Source organism: Eurypyga helias, unplaced genomic scaffold, assembly GCF_000690775.1.
Source record: "Eurypyga helias isolate BGI_N326 unplaced genomic scaffold, ASM69077v1 scaffold426, whole genome shotgun sequence".
Taxonomy (NCBI): Eukaryota; Metazoa; Chordata; class Aves; order Eurypygiformes; family Eurypygidae; genus Eurypyga; species Eurypyga helias.
The window spans coordinates 16,872-36,760 of NW_010258445.1; the positions used below are offsets into that span (position 1 = coordinate 16,872).

The 19,889-nt window shown below is 54.9% G+C and overlaps 1 protein-coding gene across 1 annotated transcript in view; it reads left to right on the plus strand.

Annotated features, from left to right (window-relative positions):
- Nucleotides 1-19,889, plus strand: part of DYSF (dysferlin) — a gene marked incomplete at its 5' end in the record, with an annotated part of 87,892 nt that overhangs the window by 14,207 nt on the left and 53,796 nt on the right. The window contains 11 exon segments of the mRNA XM_010154325.1: nt 3,793-3,886; nt 4,176-4,253; nt 8,865-9,046; nt 9,914-10,054; nt 11,257-11,286; nt 11,653-11,657; nt 11,879-11,903; nt 15,305-15,406; nt 16,016-16,177; nt 16,864-17,029; nt 17,356-17,429. Of these exon segments, the coding sequence (XP_010152627.1) occupies nt 3,793-3,886; nt 4,176-4,253; nt 8,865-9,046; nt 9,914-10,054; nt 11,257-11,286; nt 11,653-11,657; nt 11,879-11,903; nt 15,305-15,406; nt 16,016-16,177; nt 16,864-17,029; nt 17,356-17,429 (1,059 nt within the window).

Genomic DNA, 19,889 nt, shown 5'->3' on the forward strand with positions numbered 1-19,889 from the left:
GGGGCTGCCCCTTCCAGACCCTCCACCCACACAGCCTGTTAGACCTGATGTTACCTATGTTGCATATGCATTTTCCAAGCATTTCTTAGCTACCTCAATTAATGTTGGAGTGCCCAGCTCTTAGCAGCCTCCCAGATCTCTCATTTATCTTTATGCCAAGGTTACATCTGTAACTTTTATTATATATAGGCACATAAAAATCCAATGTATTATTTTGCTTATTTTGTAACTGAACACAGTTCTAGAAAAAAGCAGCTCTTCTGCCATGCCTTGCCATGCCTTGTTTGCCTTGTCTTGCCTTGACTTGCTGTGCCTTGCCTTGCTGTTCCGTTCCGTGCCTTGACTTGCTGTGCCTTGCTGTGCCTCACTTTGCCGTTCCATGCCTTGCCTTGCCATGCCTTGCTGTGTCTTGCCATGCCTTGCCTTGTCTTGCCATGCCTTGCTGTGCCTTGCCTCACCTTGCCTCGCCTTGCCCTGACGTGCTTTGCTGTGCCGCGCCTTGCCGTGCCTTGCCTTGCCTTGTCGTGCCTTGCTGTGCCTTGCCTTGCCTTGTCGTGCCTTGCCGTGCCTTGCCTTGCCGTGCCATGCCTTGCTGTGCCGTGACTTGTCGTGCTGTGACTTCCTGTGCCTTGCCTTGCCTTGTCTTGCCTTGCCGTACCGTGCCTTGCCGTGTCGTGCCTTGCTGTGCCTTGCCTTGCCTCGTCTTGCCTTGCCTTGTCTTACCTTGCCATGCCACGCCTTGCCGTACCGTGCCTTGCCGTGTCGTGCCTTGCTGTGCCTTGCCTTGCCTCGTCTTGCCTTGCCTTGTCTTACCTTGCCATGCCACGCCTTGCCGTACCGTGCCTTGCCGTGTCGTGACTTGCTGTGCCTTGCCTTTCTGTACCTTTCATTGCTGTGTCTTTCTGTGCCTTGCCTTGCCTTGCCGTGCCTCGCTGTGCCTCACCTTGCCTTGTCTTGCCGTGCCATATCGTGCCTTGCCCTGCTGCACCTTGCCGTGCCATGACTTGCCGTGCCGTGACTTGCCGTGCTGTGACTTGCCGTGCCGTGACTTACCTTTCTGAGCCTTCCATTGCTGTGCCTTGCCTCATCTTGCTTCTCCTTGCTGTGATTTGCTGTGCTGTGCCTCACGTTGCTGTGCCTTGCCTCGCCTTGTTGTGCCTTGCCGTGCCTTGCCTTGCCATTCCGTGCCTTGCCGTGCCGTGCGTTTCCCTTTCCCCCTTCCCCATAAACGCTGCCCTGTCACTGCTGCTCCCGAATCACCCCAACACAACAGCCAACTCCCTCACACCAAGCAAGTACCTGAAGCGTAAAACTCCCCTGCTTGAACCTCATCAGAACAGAGGAGACCCCTCAGCACTGCGCCGGGGGGCACCGCTCCCCGCTGCGGGGGGACTGTGCTGCTCCGGGGAGTGAACCAACGCCCAGGCAGAGCGATGCCGTCCGGCACGGAGCGGTGTTTACGTCAGGCATGGAGATTTTTGGGGGATGCTGTCCCCTCAGGGTGACAGCCCAGGAGGGAGCGGCAGGGGAATCCCTCCCCGGCTCTGCCTCCCGTTAGCCCGGCGGGCGCAGGACCAGCCCACCCGCCCTTTGGGCTGCGCTGGCCAAACTCCTCTCCGCAGTGGGTCACTCTGGCTTCCCTCGGTGCCCTCATATTTTGGGGTTACTGATTGCATTTTCTGTGGTCACTTGGTTTTCTGGGGATTGCTTTATAAATGCTCTTGCCATACTTTCTGGTTTTGCAGCTCCGTGTCTTTCCAGCTCTCCTCTCACACTTGAATGACTTACGTATTTTTCCAGGATACTCCATCCCAAAATAATACCTAAATTTACATAGCATCTCCCATCCAGCAGCCCCAGACCCTCCAGGCCTGCACAGGGTTGACCCCTCCATCCATTGGAAGTACAAGTGGGAGGAAGGAGCTGGGATAAGGGTAGCGGGCTGAAGTGGATGGGAAAATACGGATGGGTGCTGAGGGCTGGGAAGGGTGGGCACTCATTTTCCGCTCTATCTACTTCCAATGCTTTTTTACAGCAGGCAGAGAGAGGTAGCTCTTGAAGCGTGAGGTGTCAGGGATGCAGAGTCCGAGAAGGGCACCCGAGTGGGGCAGCAGCTGGAGTTTGAGCTCCGATTACACGGAATCCAGACAATGATGCTGTCAGGAGAAAGAGCCTGGAGCATCTCCCAGCTTGGGTTTTACTGGCACACCGCTTGCTGCTGGAGCCTCCAGAAGCCCCTCCTGTCATTCCTGTTATCCTGTTATTTGCTGTCTTCTTTGCAAAAGGCATTTGTGCAATGTTGTGGTTGTGGCATGGATCATCCAGAGCTCTGTCCCTACAGCGCTGCAGGGAAACCGAAGCGGAGGGAGGATTAAAGTGCAAACTCAGACAGAACAAGCCAACACCCCAAGTGCTAATTCCCCAAGCTATCCCAAAGGGGTGGCTTCCAACAGGAAGATAATACCAAGCATGACCAGAGGGAATGTGTCTTGGATGCAGGAATGTGTGGATTGGTGCTGGGGTTCCTGGGCCTCCCTCTTCCAGGGGATGCTTGGCGCGCTTCAGGGGTTGCTGTTAAGACATGCTGAACCCTAGCACCTCAGGATTGAGGTGACCCAGAGCCGGAAGCAGCTGGAAAACAGCTCCAGTGGGGTGCCCAGCTGCTGAACAGGGTTTTGTAGGAGCTGGTGGGGGAGGCTTCCCCAAAAAACCCCACTCTGGCAGTGGAGCTGGGCAGCTGCAGCCCCGGGGCTGTGTGTGGGGCTCAGCACCACTGCAGGGTGAGCTCAGTGTCTGTTTGGAAGGACCCCAAGGGATGCAAGAATCTGCTCCCGGTCAGCCTGGCTCCCTCCAGTGGGAAGAGCTGGGGAGCTCCTCTGTGCCCCTCACCTGGCCTCGCTGCATCACAGCCGCCTCCCCCGACCCACACATACCTGCACGCACACACGTGTGTGACTTCTGCATGTTTGCTCTCCCCAAAGGCACGCTCACCCCTGCCTTTGCTTGGAGACTTTTATTTCCCTGCTCACACATGCTCCATCCTTCCCCTGACCCCAAACAAAGGGAGGAGGGGAACATTTCCCAATCCCCCTCCCATGGGGAGCATAGGATCATGGAATGGTTTGAGTTGGAAGGGACCTCAAAGCCCATTCTGTCCCAACCCCCCAGCCATGGGCAGGGCCACCTTCCACTAGACCAGGTTGCTCCAAGCGTCATCCAGCCTGGCCTTGGACACTTCCAGGGATGGGGCATCCACAGCTTCTCTGGGCAACCTGTCCCAGTGCCTCCCCACCCTCTGTGGGAAGAATGTCATAGCCTGCCTTTTTCTCTCTTTTTGCCTGTATTTGACCTGCATGTCTCCCTCATGAAAGCTGGACAACCTTCCTCTCCCTTGGGCTTGCTGGCTTGGCTGTCCTGTCAGCCTATTCCGGGGTTATATATTTTGCTTGCAAAGGGAATTAGTGAAATTGCTTTAACTACTGCTCCGAGAATGATGGACTTTATGGGTAGGCTTTTCCGTGCTGGTGAGGTGCTGGGAGGAGGGATGTGAACTGGTGGCCCTTGGGCTACTTTTGCTGTCATGTCCTGTTCCCTCCCAGCACGGAATGGATCAGGAGCTGGATCCTCTCTGCCCTTCTGGGGCAGAAGAGCCTGCGGGTCCCTCCATGGGGAAGGCAAAACTCCCACTGGACACCCATGTGGATAACACCCTGGAGGGTATACATTCCGCGGGGACCCCTGGCCGCAGAGGGGGTCCTGGCATGCCCAACCTTGCCTTGTTTTCTCTTGCAGGGGGGAGTTACAGATGACAGGAGCGATGATGGCAAATCCCTCTCCACCCTCAGTTTCGGTGTCAACAGACCCACCATCTCCTGCATTTTTGACAGTAAGGCCCAGGGGTGGGGGGAGAGGGTGCAGCTCCCCTGCAGTGAGTCCTGACATGGGGACTCTGCTTTGGGGACCCCATAGCTGAGCATTTCCCATCCTCTTCCTCTCACCCACCTCAAGTGTAGGCGGATGGAAAGAGGGGGGTGGGTCTCCCTGGGAATATCACTGAGCTCAGGGCTCGGTGCTCTCTTGGGAAGCCAGGATTAAGCTGCCTTCAGACACAGGTCTTGGTCCCCTGTGCCCATCCCTGGACTCGTCTTTTAGCTGTTTCTCATTCCCTTATGCAGGTGGGAACAGGTACCACCTCCGCTGCTACCTGTACCAAGCACGGGATCTGATCGCCATGGATAAGGACAGCTTTTCGGGTAAGCCCAGATGCTCACCTCCCCTTCTTTGTGCTTGTAGTTAGCCCTGGGGACCAGTGGGGTCTGTAAAGCAAATTTTGGGGTGTTTATTGATGTGAAATGAGGGGTGTTCAGCAGCCAAACAACAAAAGACAGCGGCATAAGGCTTTCCCAAGGCAACCAGCCTGGCAGCTTGATTTCCCATCAGCAAAAATATCAGTGTTTCAAGAACTCGTATGTGAGAAACCAACCAGAAACCACAAGTTACCCGGGTCAGCCGTGAGTCAGAGCTGTTTGCTTTGCTAATAACTCCTTCTCCCCGACCCGAGGTGATGCTGAAAGCCGGTGGCAAGGCTGGGTAGCAGACAGCTCAGGGGCATGACAAATAAAAACAGAGCGGAGGGCAGGGATGTTTACCGTGGCACATCGCCTCGAGCCGTCCCCCCACCACAGCGTGCGAGCTGTGGGCTTGCAGGCAGGACCGAGGGCTCGGGGCTGGTGTCGAGATGATGGAATCTGGGACAGAAACCTCCATGAGGTGTGCTCAGACAAATTAAAAAGGATACAAGGGGGTAATCGGGACCTTGGAGCACAGAGGCCACTTCGTCTGAGTCCTCGCCAAGTTTCTGCTTGGATTTATTCACCCTCAGCAACCAGCTTGCTCCCAGCTGGGTGAATCCTGGACAGACTCTTGCCCGCCCTTGCACCAGCCTCCTGGGTTTGGGTTTGTGGAGGGCATTTGTCCTGTGGTTTGGGGAAGGGATCGAGGCTGAAGAAGGGAGACTCCATTTGTTAGGAATGGAAGAATTGATTGAAAATATGGTTGGAAAGGAAAACACTTAAGAGTGACAAACCCTTAAAATGGTTCGTATTTGTTTTCCTGCCAAACATTAAGTTAGAATCATGGAATGGTTTGGGTTGAAGGCACCTTAAAGCCCCCCCAGTCCCACCCCCTGCCATGGGCAGGGATACCTTCCACTAGACCAGGTTGCTCCAAGCCTCATCCAGCCTGGCCTTGGACACTTCCAGGGATGGGGCATCCACAGCTTCTCTGGGCAACCTGTCCCAGTGCCTCCGCACCCTCTGCGGGAAGAATTCCTTCCTGATGTCCCATCTCAATCTCCCTCTTCCAGTTTAAACGCATTAGCCCTTGTCCTGTCACTCCCTGCCCTTGGGAAAAGTCCCCCCCGCTGCCTTTGCCCATGCTCGTTAATGCTTTGGAGCGTCACGCCGAGGTGGGAAAGCAGGACACTGGGGACATTGCCGTTTAGCTCTGACTCCGAGCTGGGGCAATGCGAAAAGCCCTCCATGCGTTCAGTGCCCAGTGGCAGTGGCCACATCCGAGATGCGAGCAGGCCCCCAGGCAGGTATCCCTGGAGCACCCGCACGCCTCTGCAGGCAGGATGCATCCAGCATCCCTCCAAAGCTGTCACTGTCTGCCATGGGGATTTGCAGAGGGGCTGGGTGTGGGATTGCCCACCGGTGTTGGCATGGGAGTGAAGGATCTCGGGTGGGCTATGGGGACAGACCCCAAAAGCGCGGAGGCTTGCGGTGGGGATGAGGGTGCAGGGATAGCTGGGCATCAACATGCTGGGCAGCAGGACCACAGTCCTGCGGGGCTTCTGCTCCCCCTGATATTTTGAAGCTGAGGGGCTTGGGGTGTGGGCAGAAAAGCCCTGGAGAGGTGCAGAGCACCCAAACAATCCCCCAGTGTCTGCACCCACCAAGGTCCCGTCTCCCCTCCGCCTCCACAAAGGGTTTGTTGTTCCGAGTGGTGGGGACCGAGGTGATCTCATGGCCCCGATCGGCGGAGCGGGGAGGGGGAGTCCCTTCCTTCGGAAAAACCTGGCCAAGGACAACATGAGTAACAACATGCCACAATGTGGAATTGTGATCTCCGCTGCCTTAACAAAGCATAAAGGAGTTCATTAAGGGGGCTTTACACAGTTATAAAAATAAACCTTCTGTGCGCACGAGGGTCTAAACAAAGGGGCTTTATGGAGACCTCCTTTAAAAAGAAGAAGAGGGGGGGGAAAAAAAAAAAGAGCAAGAAAGCAAATCCAAATCCATGGTTTTTTTGTTTATTGTAACGCATTCTGCTTTCCTCTTACTGGAAAAAAGCGCGTAAGTGGAAAAGGTTCTTCCCAGCGTGAATAGTGCTCTCTCCAGCCGGCCACCTCGCAAACAGCCCCGGCTCATTAAACACGTCTGCTGTGGCGCGGACGCCAAGGAGGAAAATGCACTCCCCTTGACCATCCCCCCTCTCGTCTCTGGAAGAAGGGAGGGAGCGTGGGGGGTGCTGCCCTGCTCGGCTGGCCCCGCGTTCAGGTGTCTGGGGGATGCTCCTCCATCTGCAGGGCAGGCGGGACGGCGTTTGCCCCCAGCCTAAGCTGACAGTGACCTGGTGTCGGGGTGTGCGGGCTGTTTTGTTGGAGGGAGGGTGGGAGGAGGACCTCTGTTGGGACTGTGGGGGTTTGTGCAGTGCTGAGCACCGAGGGTCGCATTTGCAGGGTCTGCCATCCTCCTGGCCGATCGTGGGTGTCTCGGGACTGGCTTTGGGGTGACCCAGGTGGTACCCCACTGCGTGCTGTAGACCCCCCATACACCATCTGGTGCATCTGTGTCTTGTGGTGGCTCATCACGCTGGGTGCCAGGCCGAGGAGGTGGCCTGTGTCCTTCCAAACAGCCCCATGACATCTCCTGCCATGGTGGAGGTTGGGCTTTTCTGGTACCCGTTGCTCAGGGGTCCACCTGGGACTTGTCGGGTGGGATGCAGCAAGCATGGAGGTCTCACCCCTGACAAGGGCTGGTTAGGGAGGGCATTCAGTCCCCAAGGGGTCCTAGAGTGTGATCCCATGGCATATTTCAAGCATCTCACCAAGAATTGGTCCTGGTTCTGCTGCTTGTCCTGTCCCCATGCCCAGTGGGACCACCAGGGCAGGATGGATGCCCACAGCAGGTTTGGGCCACATGTTCTTTGAAGCTGTCTGGAAGGGAAGGGGTAGAAACGGGCTCAGGTTTCATGTTCCTGTTGTTAATTGATCTCAGGCTTCCTGTGTTAATTGCTTAGAGGCTGCTCCTCACTGTTCAGTGCTGCCTCGCAATGCCTCTGTGCGGTGCTGCCTCTGGCTTTGTCCCAGGTTAGGGGTGAGACACCTTGGTCCCAGCTCAGTGCCTGTGCCCAGGGGTCTGATGGGACCCTGGAGTACCTGAGACATCTGCATGGGGCTGGCAGATGTGACGCAGCAGCCCTAAGGGAGACCCAGAGCCATCTGGTAAGGCAGCTGGAGACCAGGTGGGATAGCCTGGAGTGCTGGGAACCCAAAACCCTCCCAAGGCATGGAGGTTACCAAAGCTCATGCCAAAGGGGCTGAGATGTTGACTCTGGCTGCTTCCTGGCTGCATCCTCAGCTTCTGTCTCTTCTGGAGATGTTAAAGACCCCAGGGAGGAGGCAATGACGTTCCAGCCACCGCCTCCGTGGTCTGGTCTTCGCACTTGAAGTCACTGCTTGCCCACTCGTGCAGTGCTGACACCTCCTGCATCTCCCTGGGAAAGACTGTTGGCATCGTGGAAACAGTTCCTGCTCTCTGCTGTGCTGGAAGGTGGCTGCGTTACCACCACTGAAACGCTTATCCTTGGAGAGTCATCTTTCCGGAGAAAACCCCACCCCTTAGGGCAATAGGTGAACCATTTCTGCTGCCCCACTGCTGTTGTCAGGGTGAGAAGTCATGGGGATGACCTGGACAGATTGGGTCAGACAGCAAGGAAATCCCTAATCCTACAGCAGGGGAGTGCTGGGAGATTTGGCTGGGGAAGGTGACAGTGCCTCCACCACCTGGAGCTATCAGAAGCCAGATGATAAAGGTTGTTCTGGTTAACATGGTCTCCTTGGATGTCCAAAAGGTTTTTGGCAAAAAATTCCTTCATCGAAGGTTTTTAAGGAAAGGAGGCTGCTGTGGGATAAGAAGGAAGGTCTTTGCATAGATAGACAGCTCAGTTGTGTGGACCATTGTGGTTGTCTTGTCCCAAGAAAAGCTGGAATGAGCAGGGGTCAGGGTTGGTCCTTTATGACGAATAACTAAGTAGGCTGAGACTCTTCACCTTGAAAGAGAGATGTTCCAGGGTTGGTGTTACAGAAACCTAGAGACCCCCGGTGTCAGGGCAGGTGGGCAGGGGTGGACCCCTCCTTCTCTCCTAATGCAAGAACTTGGGAGGCTCAGGTGGAGATAGAGGGAGCTGGGCACGGCAAAAAACCATGAGAGGACGGTTCTTCACACAGTTTGGAGCCCTCACCGAGGATGTGTTGGGTTCAGGAGGAACAGGGCAAGTCTGGGGAAGACACCACCTTTGCAGAGTTGCTAAACGTACAGATGTCACAGCTTGGGAAGTACCTGAGCTGTGGAAAACTGGTGTATAGGGATGTCGGAGACCTTGGCTTCACTCTTCTCAGTTGGAGTTGCCTGGGACGTGATGGGAACGTCACTGCTGTTTTTAAAGGACCCCCAGCTCATTCAGCCTGTTCAGTCTTCCCTGCACAACCCGTTGACCCATGAGTGACTACGAACTGCTTTCTCCTTTCCAGGCCGGTAGCTCTAACTCATCCTTTGCCTCTTGTCTAACATCCCTTGCAGATCCTTACGCCATTGTCTCCTTCCTCCACCAAAGCCAGAAGACTGTGGTGATCAAGAACACCCTGAACCCTACCTGGGACCAAACCCTCATCTTCTATGAGATAGAGATCTTTGGGGACCCCCAGAACGTGTCTGACTCCCCTCCCAACATCGTGGTGGAAATCTATGACCACGACACCTACGTAAGTGTGTTGATGAGAGCTGGACCTTCGTGGTGTGAGTGGGCTGGGGTGGACGGGACAAACCCATGGTGCCCTTCCTGGCTTCTGGAGTGCAATGCTGTCACGTCTCTGGGCGGCTCAGATATTGGGCTGGACACTCAGAAGACAAAAATTCAGCAAACAGGGATGTCCTTGGTGGCCTTGGACATCACCAAAGCTGCATCTACATCATGTTTTGCAGAGAGGCCAAATTAACTCTATTTCCTTGCGGAAAAAGCTTGGGACAAGATTTAAAGCAATCAAGCAAGTAGGGATGACATTTGGGGGGCTGGTGAGATAACCTGGAGTCCTTCCTAGAAAAACTGGGCTGAAGCCCATCACGAGAACAGAAGGGGTTCCAGACTGTGTGTAAAAGCAGTGCAGAGGTGAAAAACACTTAGAATACATCTTGGGAACGTCTCAGGATCCTCTCAGGAGCCCTTCTGGCCTCCCTCCTCCAAAAGACACCGGCAGGAAGCAGCAAAGGCACCTGAAGATCCCGTTGCAGACCAGTGAACGGGCTTTTTAAGAGCTGCAGGTACTTAATGCTGTACTTGAAGCTCCTGCTCTGGAAATTGTGCGATACCATAGGAATTTCACCTCCTGTTTGAGCCAAAATGTGTAAGGAAGGGTGCATTTCCATCCCTAGTAGTTACAGGGAGGAGTTTGGAAACTTGAGCCTATAAGGGCATCAAAACCATATTTTTTCTGGACTGGTCCCATAGAGGTTCAGACATTGTGCCTGATTTTGAGTGGCAGGGTCTTGGCTGTGGTGTGAGTTCGTGGTGATGGACTTCACCGGGAACTGTGGTGGGAAGAAAGCTCCCCGTGCCTGTGATTGCCTTTCAGGGAGCAGATGAGTTCATGGGGCGCTGCATTTGCAAGCCCAGCCTGGCACGCTCACCACGGCTCTCCTGGCACCCGGTCATCAAGGCGAACAGAAACGTCGGGGAGCTGCTGGCTGCCTTTGAGCTGATTCAGAGGGAGAAGGTGAGCTCCCCATCCAGAACTGGAATCCTAGCTTCTTCCCTTGGAGTCTCCGCACCTAGCGGGATCCAACCTTTGCTCGGCGCTGAGTTATATCCACCTGAGCTCAACACCTCTGCAGCTGCCTGTCCTCTGTTTCGCCAGGATGGATGCTCCCAGTAGACCCGGGCATGATGCTGAGGGCTGGCTGTGCTGCTGCAGCATGGCAGAAGGAGTTTAGGGGTCAGACAGGGAGAGGCTCGGTGCTGCACCAAAGCCTGGGCTGCTGGGAGGCACCGCTTGTGCCCTGCCAGCCTGGCTGGCTGTGGTGCTGAGCTCCAAGCCTCTGCACCTTTGCCCTGCGGGAGGAGCTTGGTGGATTTGGCCCTAGACTGCTGCCCTTTGCTCAGAGTTAATTTCCGGAGGGGGTTTACGAGAGCTGAAGTGGGCGGTTGCTCCTGCAGGAAGGTGCCGCACTCAGCGCTGACGGGGCATGTAATGAGCCGTGGGGGAAGGAGGCTGCATTTCAGAGCCAGCCCGGGTGGGAGAAACCCCTCGCCATGCCTCAGTGTGCTCTCATGTGATTTCCCACCCTCCCCATCCCCCTGCACGCACCACTCCCTCGCTGCTCTCCACTCTGGCTTTCCCACTGCCGTGGCGCCTGGCTGCAGCCCAGATGTGCCTGTATGCCAGGGAAAGTGTGTGGCCTGGAAGGTGGAATCTGCCAGCCCCGCTCCTCCCTCCCAGCCCTGAGGTGCTAATTGGGAATGAGGGTCCCACAGCTCCCTCCTCCCTCTCTCCGATGTAGGTCCCAGCTTCGGAGGGATGCTGCGCGCTGGGCACGATGCTGCTGCAGCTGCTGGAGGGGGATGCCCTGGGTACAAACCTTGCTGCACAGTGAGGGGCTGCTGGGTGGGGGTCCGAGGGCTGGGAGGAGCACCAAGTCTCCTTCTTCTTCCTCCTCAACCCCCTCAGAAGTTACTGAATTGGGTGGAGAAGACCTTGGAGAGGACTCCCCTCTCCAAGGACCTTGTTTGCTCCTAACAAAAAGCAGCTGGGTGGAGTTGAGGGTCTGCTGATGCCCTCATGCCCAGGCTTTTTGGGGCATTGGGCATGGAGGGGGGCAGCGCATGGCAGTGGGGGAGGGTTGGTGCTTCTCTGCCAGATAAAGCTGAGTCGGCCCCAGGAGTGCAAACGGAACGTGTGTGTCTTTTTTTTCTCCACAGCCGGCTGTCCATCACATCCCTGGCTTTGAGGTAATGCCTTTCTCCTCTTTGCAGCTCCTAGGCCCTGCATCCCCTTTACCTGCCCCTTCCCCTGTCCCTGCAGAGCTGCTGGCTCCCAGCACCATCAGCTGTTCCCGCAGAGGTTTGCAGGGGGTCCTCTTTGCAGCCTGGGAAATTTGTCCATCCTGTCTTAGTTTAGGATGAAGGAATCCCCTGTAGTGATGCCAGTTTCCTTCAGCTGATGGTGAAGAGCTGGAGTGAGTGGAACAGCTCGCTTTTGACCCATAAGGCAGGGCAAATGCATCCTGATCCAGATAGAACTCCTCAGCTGTCAAATACACCATTACCTTCCTCCCCTTCAGCATTCCCATTGCGAAGGGCTGTGCTTCCCGACAGCTCCAGTGGGTTTCCAGCCCGTCTGAGCAAAGGCATTAACTGATGCTGGATTTTAGAGGGTCTGAATTGACCAACACTGATTTCTTCTGAAGCTTGGAGGTGGTGGTGTGCAGAAACTTGGAAAGCATCCTTTTTCTATTCATTTATCAGCTACAATTATAATCCTTAGGATGAGCTTATAGTCAGGAATTGCTCTAACTCTGTACTCTCCTTCTCTCCTCCAGAGTGAGCTGTCCTCCAGCCTGGATGAGGTAAGTCGATAAGATTTAGTGTCTTTCTGTCTTGGAGATTGTTAAAATTGTGTCTCCACGGGGCAGCCACTTCTTTTCAGATGAGTCAGGTCAATAGGATCAGGGTCTTGGTAACATGAGCGATCACCAGCAGGACAGGGTAGATGTGCTCCGTGTGTAACGCAGGAAGTGTTGCCGATGGCAGGGTGTCTTGGGTAATGTTCAACTTCTGTGGGATGTGTGTGTGCATGAGGTCTGCTGGTGTTCAACCCTTCCAAACAAAGCATGTCGAAGCCAAAATTCCGGGCTGGCCTTAGGCTGGAACCCAGTTGAAATCCCCCTTGGAATTTTTGCAACTTTTCACAGGGAATTTGCCATGAACTGGGGCACGTGCTGGACCGTCCCAGTTGCTCTGAAGGAAATACTCTCATCAGGCTCCCAAACTGCTGTCAGAGCTGCTCCCCAGACCTTGTGCCTCCTACAGAGCAGATCGTGGGCCGAACCGAGCGGTGCCAGGGCAGGCTGGTGTCTTGGACAAGACAAGGCAGGGACCTGCACGAGGGGCCCGTCTGTTCGAGTGTTGTGGTGGCCCTAGGAGCCAGTTAACCCCAAAGCCTGGGAGATGAGCTAGGAGGGTCCTGGGGCACGCCAAGAGCCTGGCCACATTTCCATGAAAGGTTGGATGGGATAAACACTCAGTCAGCCTTTCCTTATGGTGCAGGGCTCATCTTTGTGCTCCATGTGGGCTGAGATGGATGAGCTCGTGTAAACGTAACCGTCTCTCTGCTCTTTCTTCTCCATTTCTTGCCACTGCCATTTCTGGACGGGGCACGCCACAGCTCTGCACCCCGGCCTTGTTCTACGAGGGGCTCCTCCAATGGGTACCTTTTACGCTCAAACACTTGACCCTCCTCTGTTCCTCTGCCTTTGCCCAGAAACCAAAGAAAGTCCTGACAGAGACCAGCTCCTTCAGACATGGCTTGGCCTGACCCACCTGCCCCACAGGAACCCCATCCAGGCCAACCCACTGAGGCTGCGTCCCAGAGTGACGCCAGCCCGAGGTCTCCAGTGCCCTTCGCAGTAAATAACGAGCCTTAGGGAGGGTCTGGCTCATACATGCATTGTTCAGGCTCATGAGGTACCTGGATGACCAGGATGGCACCAGGCTTCCTTCTGCTGCCTTTCTGGTGCAAATGGGAGTAGACTTTGGGGTTAGATCCCCTCCCAACCACTGGGATTTAAGCCTCTCCTGAAAAAACATGGCCCAGCTGTGCACTCAGACTGGGAGACGTTTCCAGCTCCTGTTTTGACTGGGCTGACCTGTGTTGCCTTTCACTCACCCCTCTTCCAACCCCAAACCAAAGTCAGGGTTGGACTGGACGGTCTCCAGAGCTCCATCCACCCTGATTCCCTCTGACTTTTCCTTGTTCAAGCCATCCCAGCTGCCAGCAGACCACACAAGTCTTTTTGTGGATATCTTCTCCATCCAGCCCGCTGCGTCTGGGTTGAGAGCTGTGTCTGGGAGCTGCTTATTCCCCACTACCACCTTGAACCCTCCCTGATCCTGCCTTGTCCCCAGGACTCACTGCTCATTTCTGTCCCATCCGCTGAAACATTTAGTGCTCGTGCATCAGCTGAGACCCAGGAGAACCACTGCAAGACAACCAGGAGAGCATGGGGAGTAGAGGGACTTAGAAATCGCTAGTGCTAACTGAAGACACTGCAGTTGGCTTCCAAAGCCACTCTTGAAGCAGGGGGAAGGCAGGAGCTCTTTCCCCAAGGCTTTCCCCTTTTCCCATACAAATGTGCCAGAAGATGGAAGGATGGAAATGATCTTTAGTCCAATGATGATAAAGAAATGCAACGTGTTATATTTGCATGCAGGTGCCATGCTAGGGAAGAAAACTCCACCTTGGGAACAGACTGTAGCCATCTCGCAGGAGGTGTGCGGAGGTTGAGCCTGCCTTGGGGTTTAGGGGGGGCTAGGTGACTTCTGTACCTCTGTTATGCAACTGAAATGCAACTTAAAGACATTTAAGACAGAATAATTAAGACTGCATTTAAAGACAGAAATGAACTATGTCACCATACAAGGACAGAATGAGGCGCTTCTTGGTTCAGCCCATGCTTAGACACCTTGAAGTGCTCCAAGTGCTATGGGGGACAAACAAAAGCTGGGGAGAGCTCTTCAAGGGCCATTTGGTCTATTTTTCTGCCCCAAGGAAGGATCACCTCATGCTGGTGGTGCAATGTCTGAGCAGCACCAAATTAAGGCTCTGGGTAAGTAGGTGGGTTACCAGAAGCGCTGAGCACCCAAGCGATGCGGGGGATGCTCCGCACCTCTCCCTTCTCCTTAGGCACTTGCCTCCCAGATAACCGTCCCTTTCCATGATAGCACTAAGCGTTTCTTGACCATGGGAGGGAGGACGGCCTGCCCCAGATTTACCGTCTGCCCTGTGCGGGACCCCAGACATCTGCCCCGAAATGGGGTTACCAAAAGTCTTCAGCTAACAAGCAGTGTGACTCACCAGCCACCAGCAACTGCCAATGAAAATGAAAGCTTAGCGTCGGGTATATCTAACATGCCACCGTGAAAAATCCCTTTGTAGAGCATTTATATACACACACATATAAACCTGAACCAATCCTATAATTGAAATACATATACACACTTAATTTAATGCAATACTACTCCCGCCTGAAAAGAATGCCGGTCTCCTAAATTGGTTCCAACTGCCCTTGGTTGAGGGTTGCGTTTTTAGAGGTTTTTGCTTTCATTCCTGCATTTTCGGTGACTCTGAACTCGAAGATGCAGGTCAAGAAGGACTCGAATGCTGGGAGGGCTCAGAGCCCATCCTCTGCAAGTGGACGGGGAAGTCTGGCTCCCTGCTTTCCTCCTCTGTGAAGGCAAATTTTGAATCCCTCCCCTGCCATCCAGATTTGGTCTCACCCTGAAGGAAATCTGTGCATAGACAGATTTATCTGAGCCCTGTCCTGTGGCTGGCAGCGTGGCAGCTGCCAGTTAAGGTTTATAGCTCAGCTCTTGTATGAGGAACAGCCCCTTCCTGCATCCAGAGGCAAGGCTGACCCTCTGACCCACGGTGCTGCCCCCACGAAATTGCTACTTTTCGGGAGCTGGTCACAGCATCTCACTCCGTCCACGTCAAGGAGTTACTTGACTAATTAATCCCCTGCTGCTGCTTCGTTCCCTGTCCTCATCCCTCTGCTTAACTGTCTCACCATGGTCCTGACATGGAATAGATGTGGCTTCATCCCCCTCTCCCAACTCCCACCCCCCATCTAGGTGTCCTGATGAGTTTTGAAGAGAGGAGACTCTGGGGGGATGCAGCATGGGGAGGGGGAGGCAGTGGGGTTGGTGTCCCATTGTCCGTGACCTGATGAGCATCTCTGCTCCCCCGCAGTCTGAGGACTCTGACCTGCCGTACCCCCCGCCCCAGCGGGAGCCCAACATTTACATGGTCCCCCAAGGAATCAAACCGGTCCTGCAGCGCACGGCCATTGAGGTGAGTGGTGGGGAGCGCGCGAGGCAGAATATGGACATGCGGAAGAAATCCTTCCTGGAGAGGGTGGTGAGGCACTGGGACACGATGGGGGTGGAACTAGATGGTCTTTAAGGTCCCTTCCAAGCCAAACCATTCTATGATTCTAATATCACCCCTAATTATGTGTCCCTAACTGGGGGGATGAGACCCAGAAATGAGATCCAAGCCAGACTCTGTGGATCCAGAGTCCCGCCGGTGCTGGGAGCTGGTTCTGCGCATGGGTTATTGGTCAAAAAGCATTGTCTTGCTGGGAAAATGAGCCTTACCAAGCAGTCAAGCCCTAGTGCAGAGCACAGCCCTGGACCACACGTGCTTTTTAGAAGGACAGTCTGACTCACAGAGATGCTCCATTAGTAGGTAAGCCGTTCTGGACCCGGTGTATCGGTGCACACAGAGAAATGCTTGCTCTACGACCCAGCTTCTCCCAGCACCAGCCGTACCACATAGCTGACTCAGCTCTCCTTCATGGTGGGCTCCTTCAGGTTTATCTCCATTGCTGAGAAGCTCTGTGAGAGACCCGGCGGCAGACCTTTGGCTAAGTCTTTGCTGTCTGTTCTCCTCACCCTTCAGATCCTGGCCTGGGGGCTGAGGAACCTCAAGAGCTACCAGCTGGCCAGCGTCACCTCGCCCAGCCTGCTGGTAGAGTGCGGAGGCCAGCTCGTGCAGTCCTGTGTCATCAAGAACGTCAAGAAGAACCCCAACTTTGATGTCTGCGTGCTCTTCATGGAAGTGGTGAGGACCTGGCCCCCATCCCACCGTGATGGGGTCATAGAAGAGCTGGTTGGGAAGGATCTGGGGCCCTCAACCTCAGAAGGATATCAACCAGTTGGAGCGAGTCCAGAGGAGGCCATGGAGATGCGCCGAGGGCGGGGGCCCCTCTGCCATGGGAACAGGCTGGGAGAGTTGGGGTGTTCAGCCTGGAGAAGGGAAGGCTCCGGGGAGACCTTATAGCCCCTTCCAGTGCCTGGGTGGGGGTCCAGGAAAGCTGAGGGGGACTTTTTCCAAGGGCAGGGAGTGACAGGACAAGGAGTAATGGGTTTGAACTGAAAGAGGGAGACTGAGATTGGACATCAGGAAGAAGTTCTTCCCGGAGAGGGTGGGGAGGCACGGGGACAGGTTGCCCAGAGAAGTTGTGGATGCCCCATCCCTGGAAGTGTCCAAGGCCAGGCTGGATGAGGCTTGGAGCAACCTGGTCTAGTGGAAGGTGTCCCTGCCCATGGCAGTGGGTGGAACATGGATGGTGTCTAATTTCCCTTCCTTTCAAACCATTTTTTAATTCCATGATCCTATGACCTCTAGAGGTCCCATAAAAATGCATCCTGTGAGGATGCTCATTCTGTCCTGCCCAACTTTGGTTCCCTTTGGGGAGGTACAGAGCAGCCCTGCGTAGTTACGTGTTCCCTCCCCTCTGCTCACAGCGTTTACCCAAGGAGAGCCTGTACAGTCCCCCCATCATCGTCAAAATCATTGACAACAGGCCGTTTGGCCGAAGGCCCGTGGTGGGGCAGTGCACCATCCGCTCGTTGGAGGACTTCTACTGCGACCCCTACCGAGAGGAGACGGATGGTCCCCAGGAGCACTCAGGTACGCGCTGCCAGCGGGACCGTGCTGGTTGCACACCCGTGCCCTTCTCCAGGAGGAGCTGTGGGTCACTGTATACGTTGCTTTTTGCTCAGCCCTGCTGTGGGTCTGATACAGAAGGCCCGGGAGGTGCGAAGGAGGAGCTCTGGGGTGGGTTGTTGAGCTGGGCCATCCCTTGGCCAAGCTGTCCAACCCCTGTGAGCTTTGGCTGGGGTCAAAGCTCTGGGCAAGGTTGAGAGCTCTCCTGGGGCTTGATCCCAAGGTGGCTTGGCTTCGGGATTTCTGACGGCTGGATGTCCTGGTGATGCTCGTGCTTGCTCTGATTGCAGATGATGTGAGCCTCACGCCCAGGGACGACGTCCTCATTGACATCGATGACAAAGAGCCTCTCATTCCTGTCCAGGTATGGAAAACACCACAGCGGTGGGAAGACACTGATTTCTTACTTTACGTGACGTGGGAGAACTTGTGCAGGTACAGGGCTGTGGTGGAGAGCGATGCAGGTCTCTGATGTGGCATTGTGCCTGGTTGTAACCTTCCTTTTGCAGCCTCCCCCGCTGTTTTCACCTCCTCTCCTCCACCCTGCCATAATGAAAACCCACAAACTCATCCTTCTCCCTCATTTTTAATATGAGGTGTCAGATTTGCTTTCCTAGGGGAGAGACCACAGACCCTCTCCATGCCAGTCTCTTCCCCCCAGCATCTCTTCCTCAAACGGATGGTTGTTCTGGGGCTGAAAAGGCCCTTTGGGCTCATCCCTGTGGGATGCTCTCTTGGGAACGACAGTCACTGCCCCAAAGAGGAGGGGACTTACCCCAGCATTGGAGAGGGTGAACCAATGCTGGCAGATGGGACAGTTTGCCCAAGGCCACCCTGGAAGCAAAGGCTCTCCTTACCACAAGGCCAGGTCTCCTTCCCCCCATTTTGCTCTTTGCAGGATGGTTTGCTGCTTCCAAACCCACTTGCTGCTTCCAGCAGCTCTGGTTATTCTGCAGAGGGTCACGGTGGGGACTGTGATTGCAGAATATCCCACAGGGGTGGGAACTGGACATGCCCTGCAGGGTCAGTGAAGGAGGAACGTGTTGGTGCTGCTGCAGGGAGAAAGCTGCTGCGTGCCGTGAGCCTGAGGGGTCTCAGCTGTCCCTTGTACGTGGGCCAGGCTGGGCAATACACCAGGGTTGCTGCTTCTCCTTCCTGAAGCAGAGCAGGAAGGTGTCTGGCCACACTGGTGACAGTGACCCTGCCAGTGCTTGGCATTTCTATGGCTCTTGGGTTTCTTTGCCAGCAGATGTGTCCTCTGAGGCAGAGACCGGTCAGTGCCGGCGTGCGCGTGGGTGATGCACACATCCGTAGGTGACCCTTATTGCTCAGGAGCAAAGTGTTGTCAGGGTTGTTTGGTGGAGCTTTTCCTGCTCTCCCGTTCCCCTTGGTGTATTTAACGTGTGCTGGCAGTTCCTTCCTCCCTCTTTTAAAGGTGGTGGGTGCTGCATGGTGCCTTGGGCTAAAAAAGCCTGACCTTTCTGTAAGAGACCTGCCGCTCAGGTATGCCTCCTGCCTCGCCTTTCACTGCCCTGAAAAGCAAGATACATAATTTGGACATCAATGCTTCTGCTCTGTATTCACCTCCTTGGTAGCACCTCAGGGTTTGTACCCATGACGACTTTATGGCCCATGCCATCAGACACACCGTCTGTGGTCGTGTCCCAGGGTGGGGTCCCAGAATCAGCCTGTCCCTGGACATTCAGAACTGGAGCTGCACCTCTCTCCTCGCTGCATCCCTTGTGATAGGTTGCCTGTTTTAGGTTTGTGCCAGTCCCCCCTGCGCCTGAGCAGGCCGTTGCTTAAGCAAGAGTGCACGTTGCATGCTGCAGCCTCTGCCACGTTCAAGGCTTTCAGGCTCTGGGATAAGGAAAATACCAAGATTTTGTCTGGTGCTCCCCAAAAGCGGTGTGTGTGGGACTGCAGCACGCTCTGGTCTCGGCTCCAGCTCGTGCCTACCTGTCCTAAGCACTGATGAGATCCAGGTTGGTGCTCTCAGGCGAGGTCACCCCGCAGTCCTTGCAATTTTTCGGGTTGCCCACTGGCCAAGAGGTGGGACGTTTGTGTGCTCAGCACCCTGGGATGCTGGCATCTTGTCCTGAGATTCTTCAGTATCGATTAGGAACTGGACAGAGGGGTTGGGAAATACTGGCCCAAGTGAACAAGTGTCATTGGGAGGAAAAAGCACTGCAGACAGAAAACACTACTGACAGCCTAATTGGCTTTCTGTTCTCTCGCCATTTGTGGATTTGTTTTGATAATTTACAATTGTGCTTCATCTTGTAACAGTAAAGTAACTGGAGCATGTCTGCAAAAACCACACCAAAACGAGTCTTGGAACAGGAACCTTCACTTCTGCAAATAAACCCCCTTTGCTAGCCTAGCATAGAAAGCACTTGGGAGAAAAGTGAGGGGGTCAAAGAAAAACGTGGGTAGGAGGGTTGGGGCGCAGGTCTTGACTTCACCCCTGATTAGCTGTCTGATGTCCCTTTGCTGCACCAAGGAAGCTGGTGGCACCCAGCACCTCCACCAAGGCTGTGAGACCCTCTGCAGAGACAGCTGTGGGTGGGGTGGATCTCCAGAAAAGGGACAAAGCACCCAAGGATGTGTTTGTTGTTCCTGTGGTGGTGGTCACAGACCTACTGCGCTCTGGGGAAACCCCATCTGCAATGCCGCATCCAGCTCTGGGACCCCCAACATCCCCAGCTCTGGGACACGGAGCTGTTGGAGCGAGTCCAGAGGAGGCCACGGAGATGCTCCGAGGGCTGGAGCCCCTCTGCCATGGGGACAGGCTGGGAGAGTTGGGGTGTTCAGCCTGGAGAAG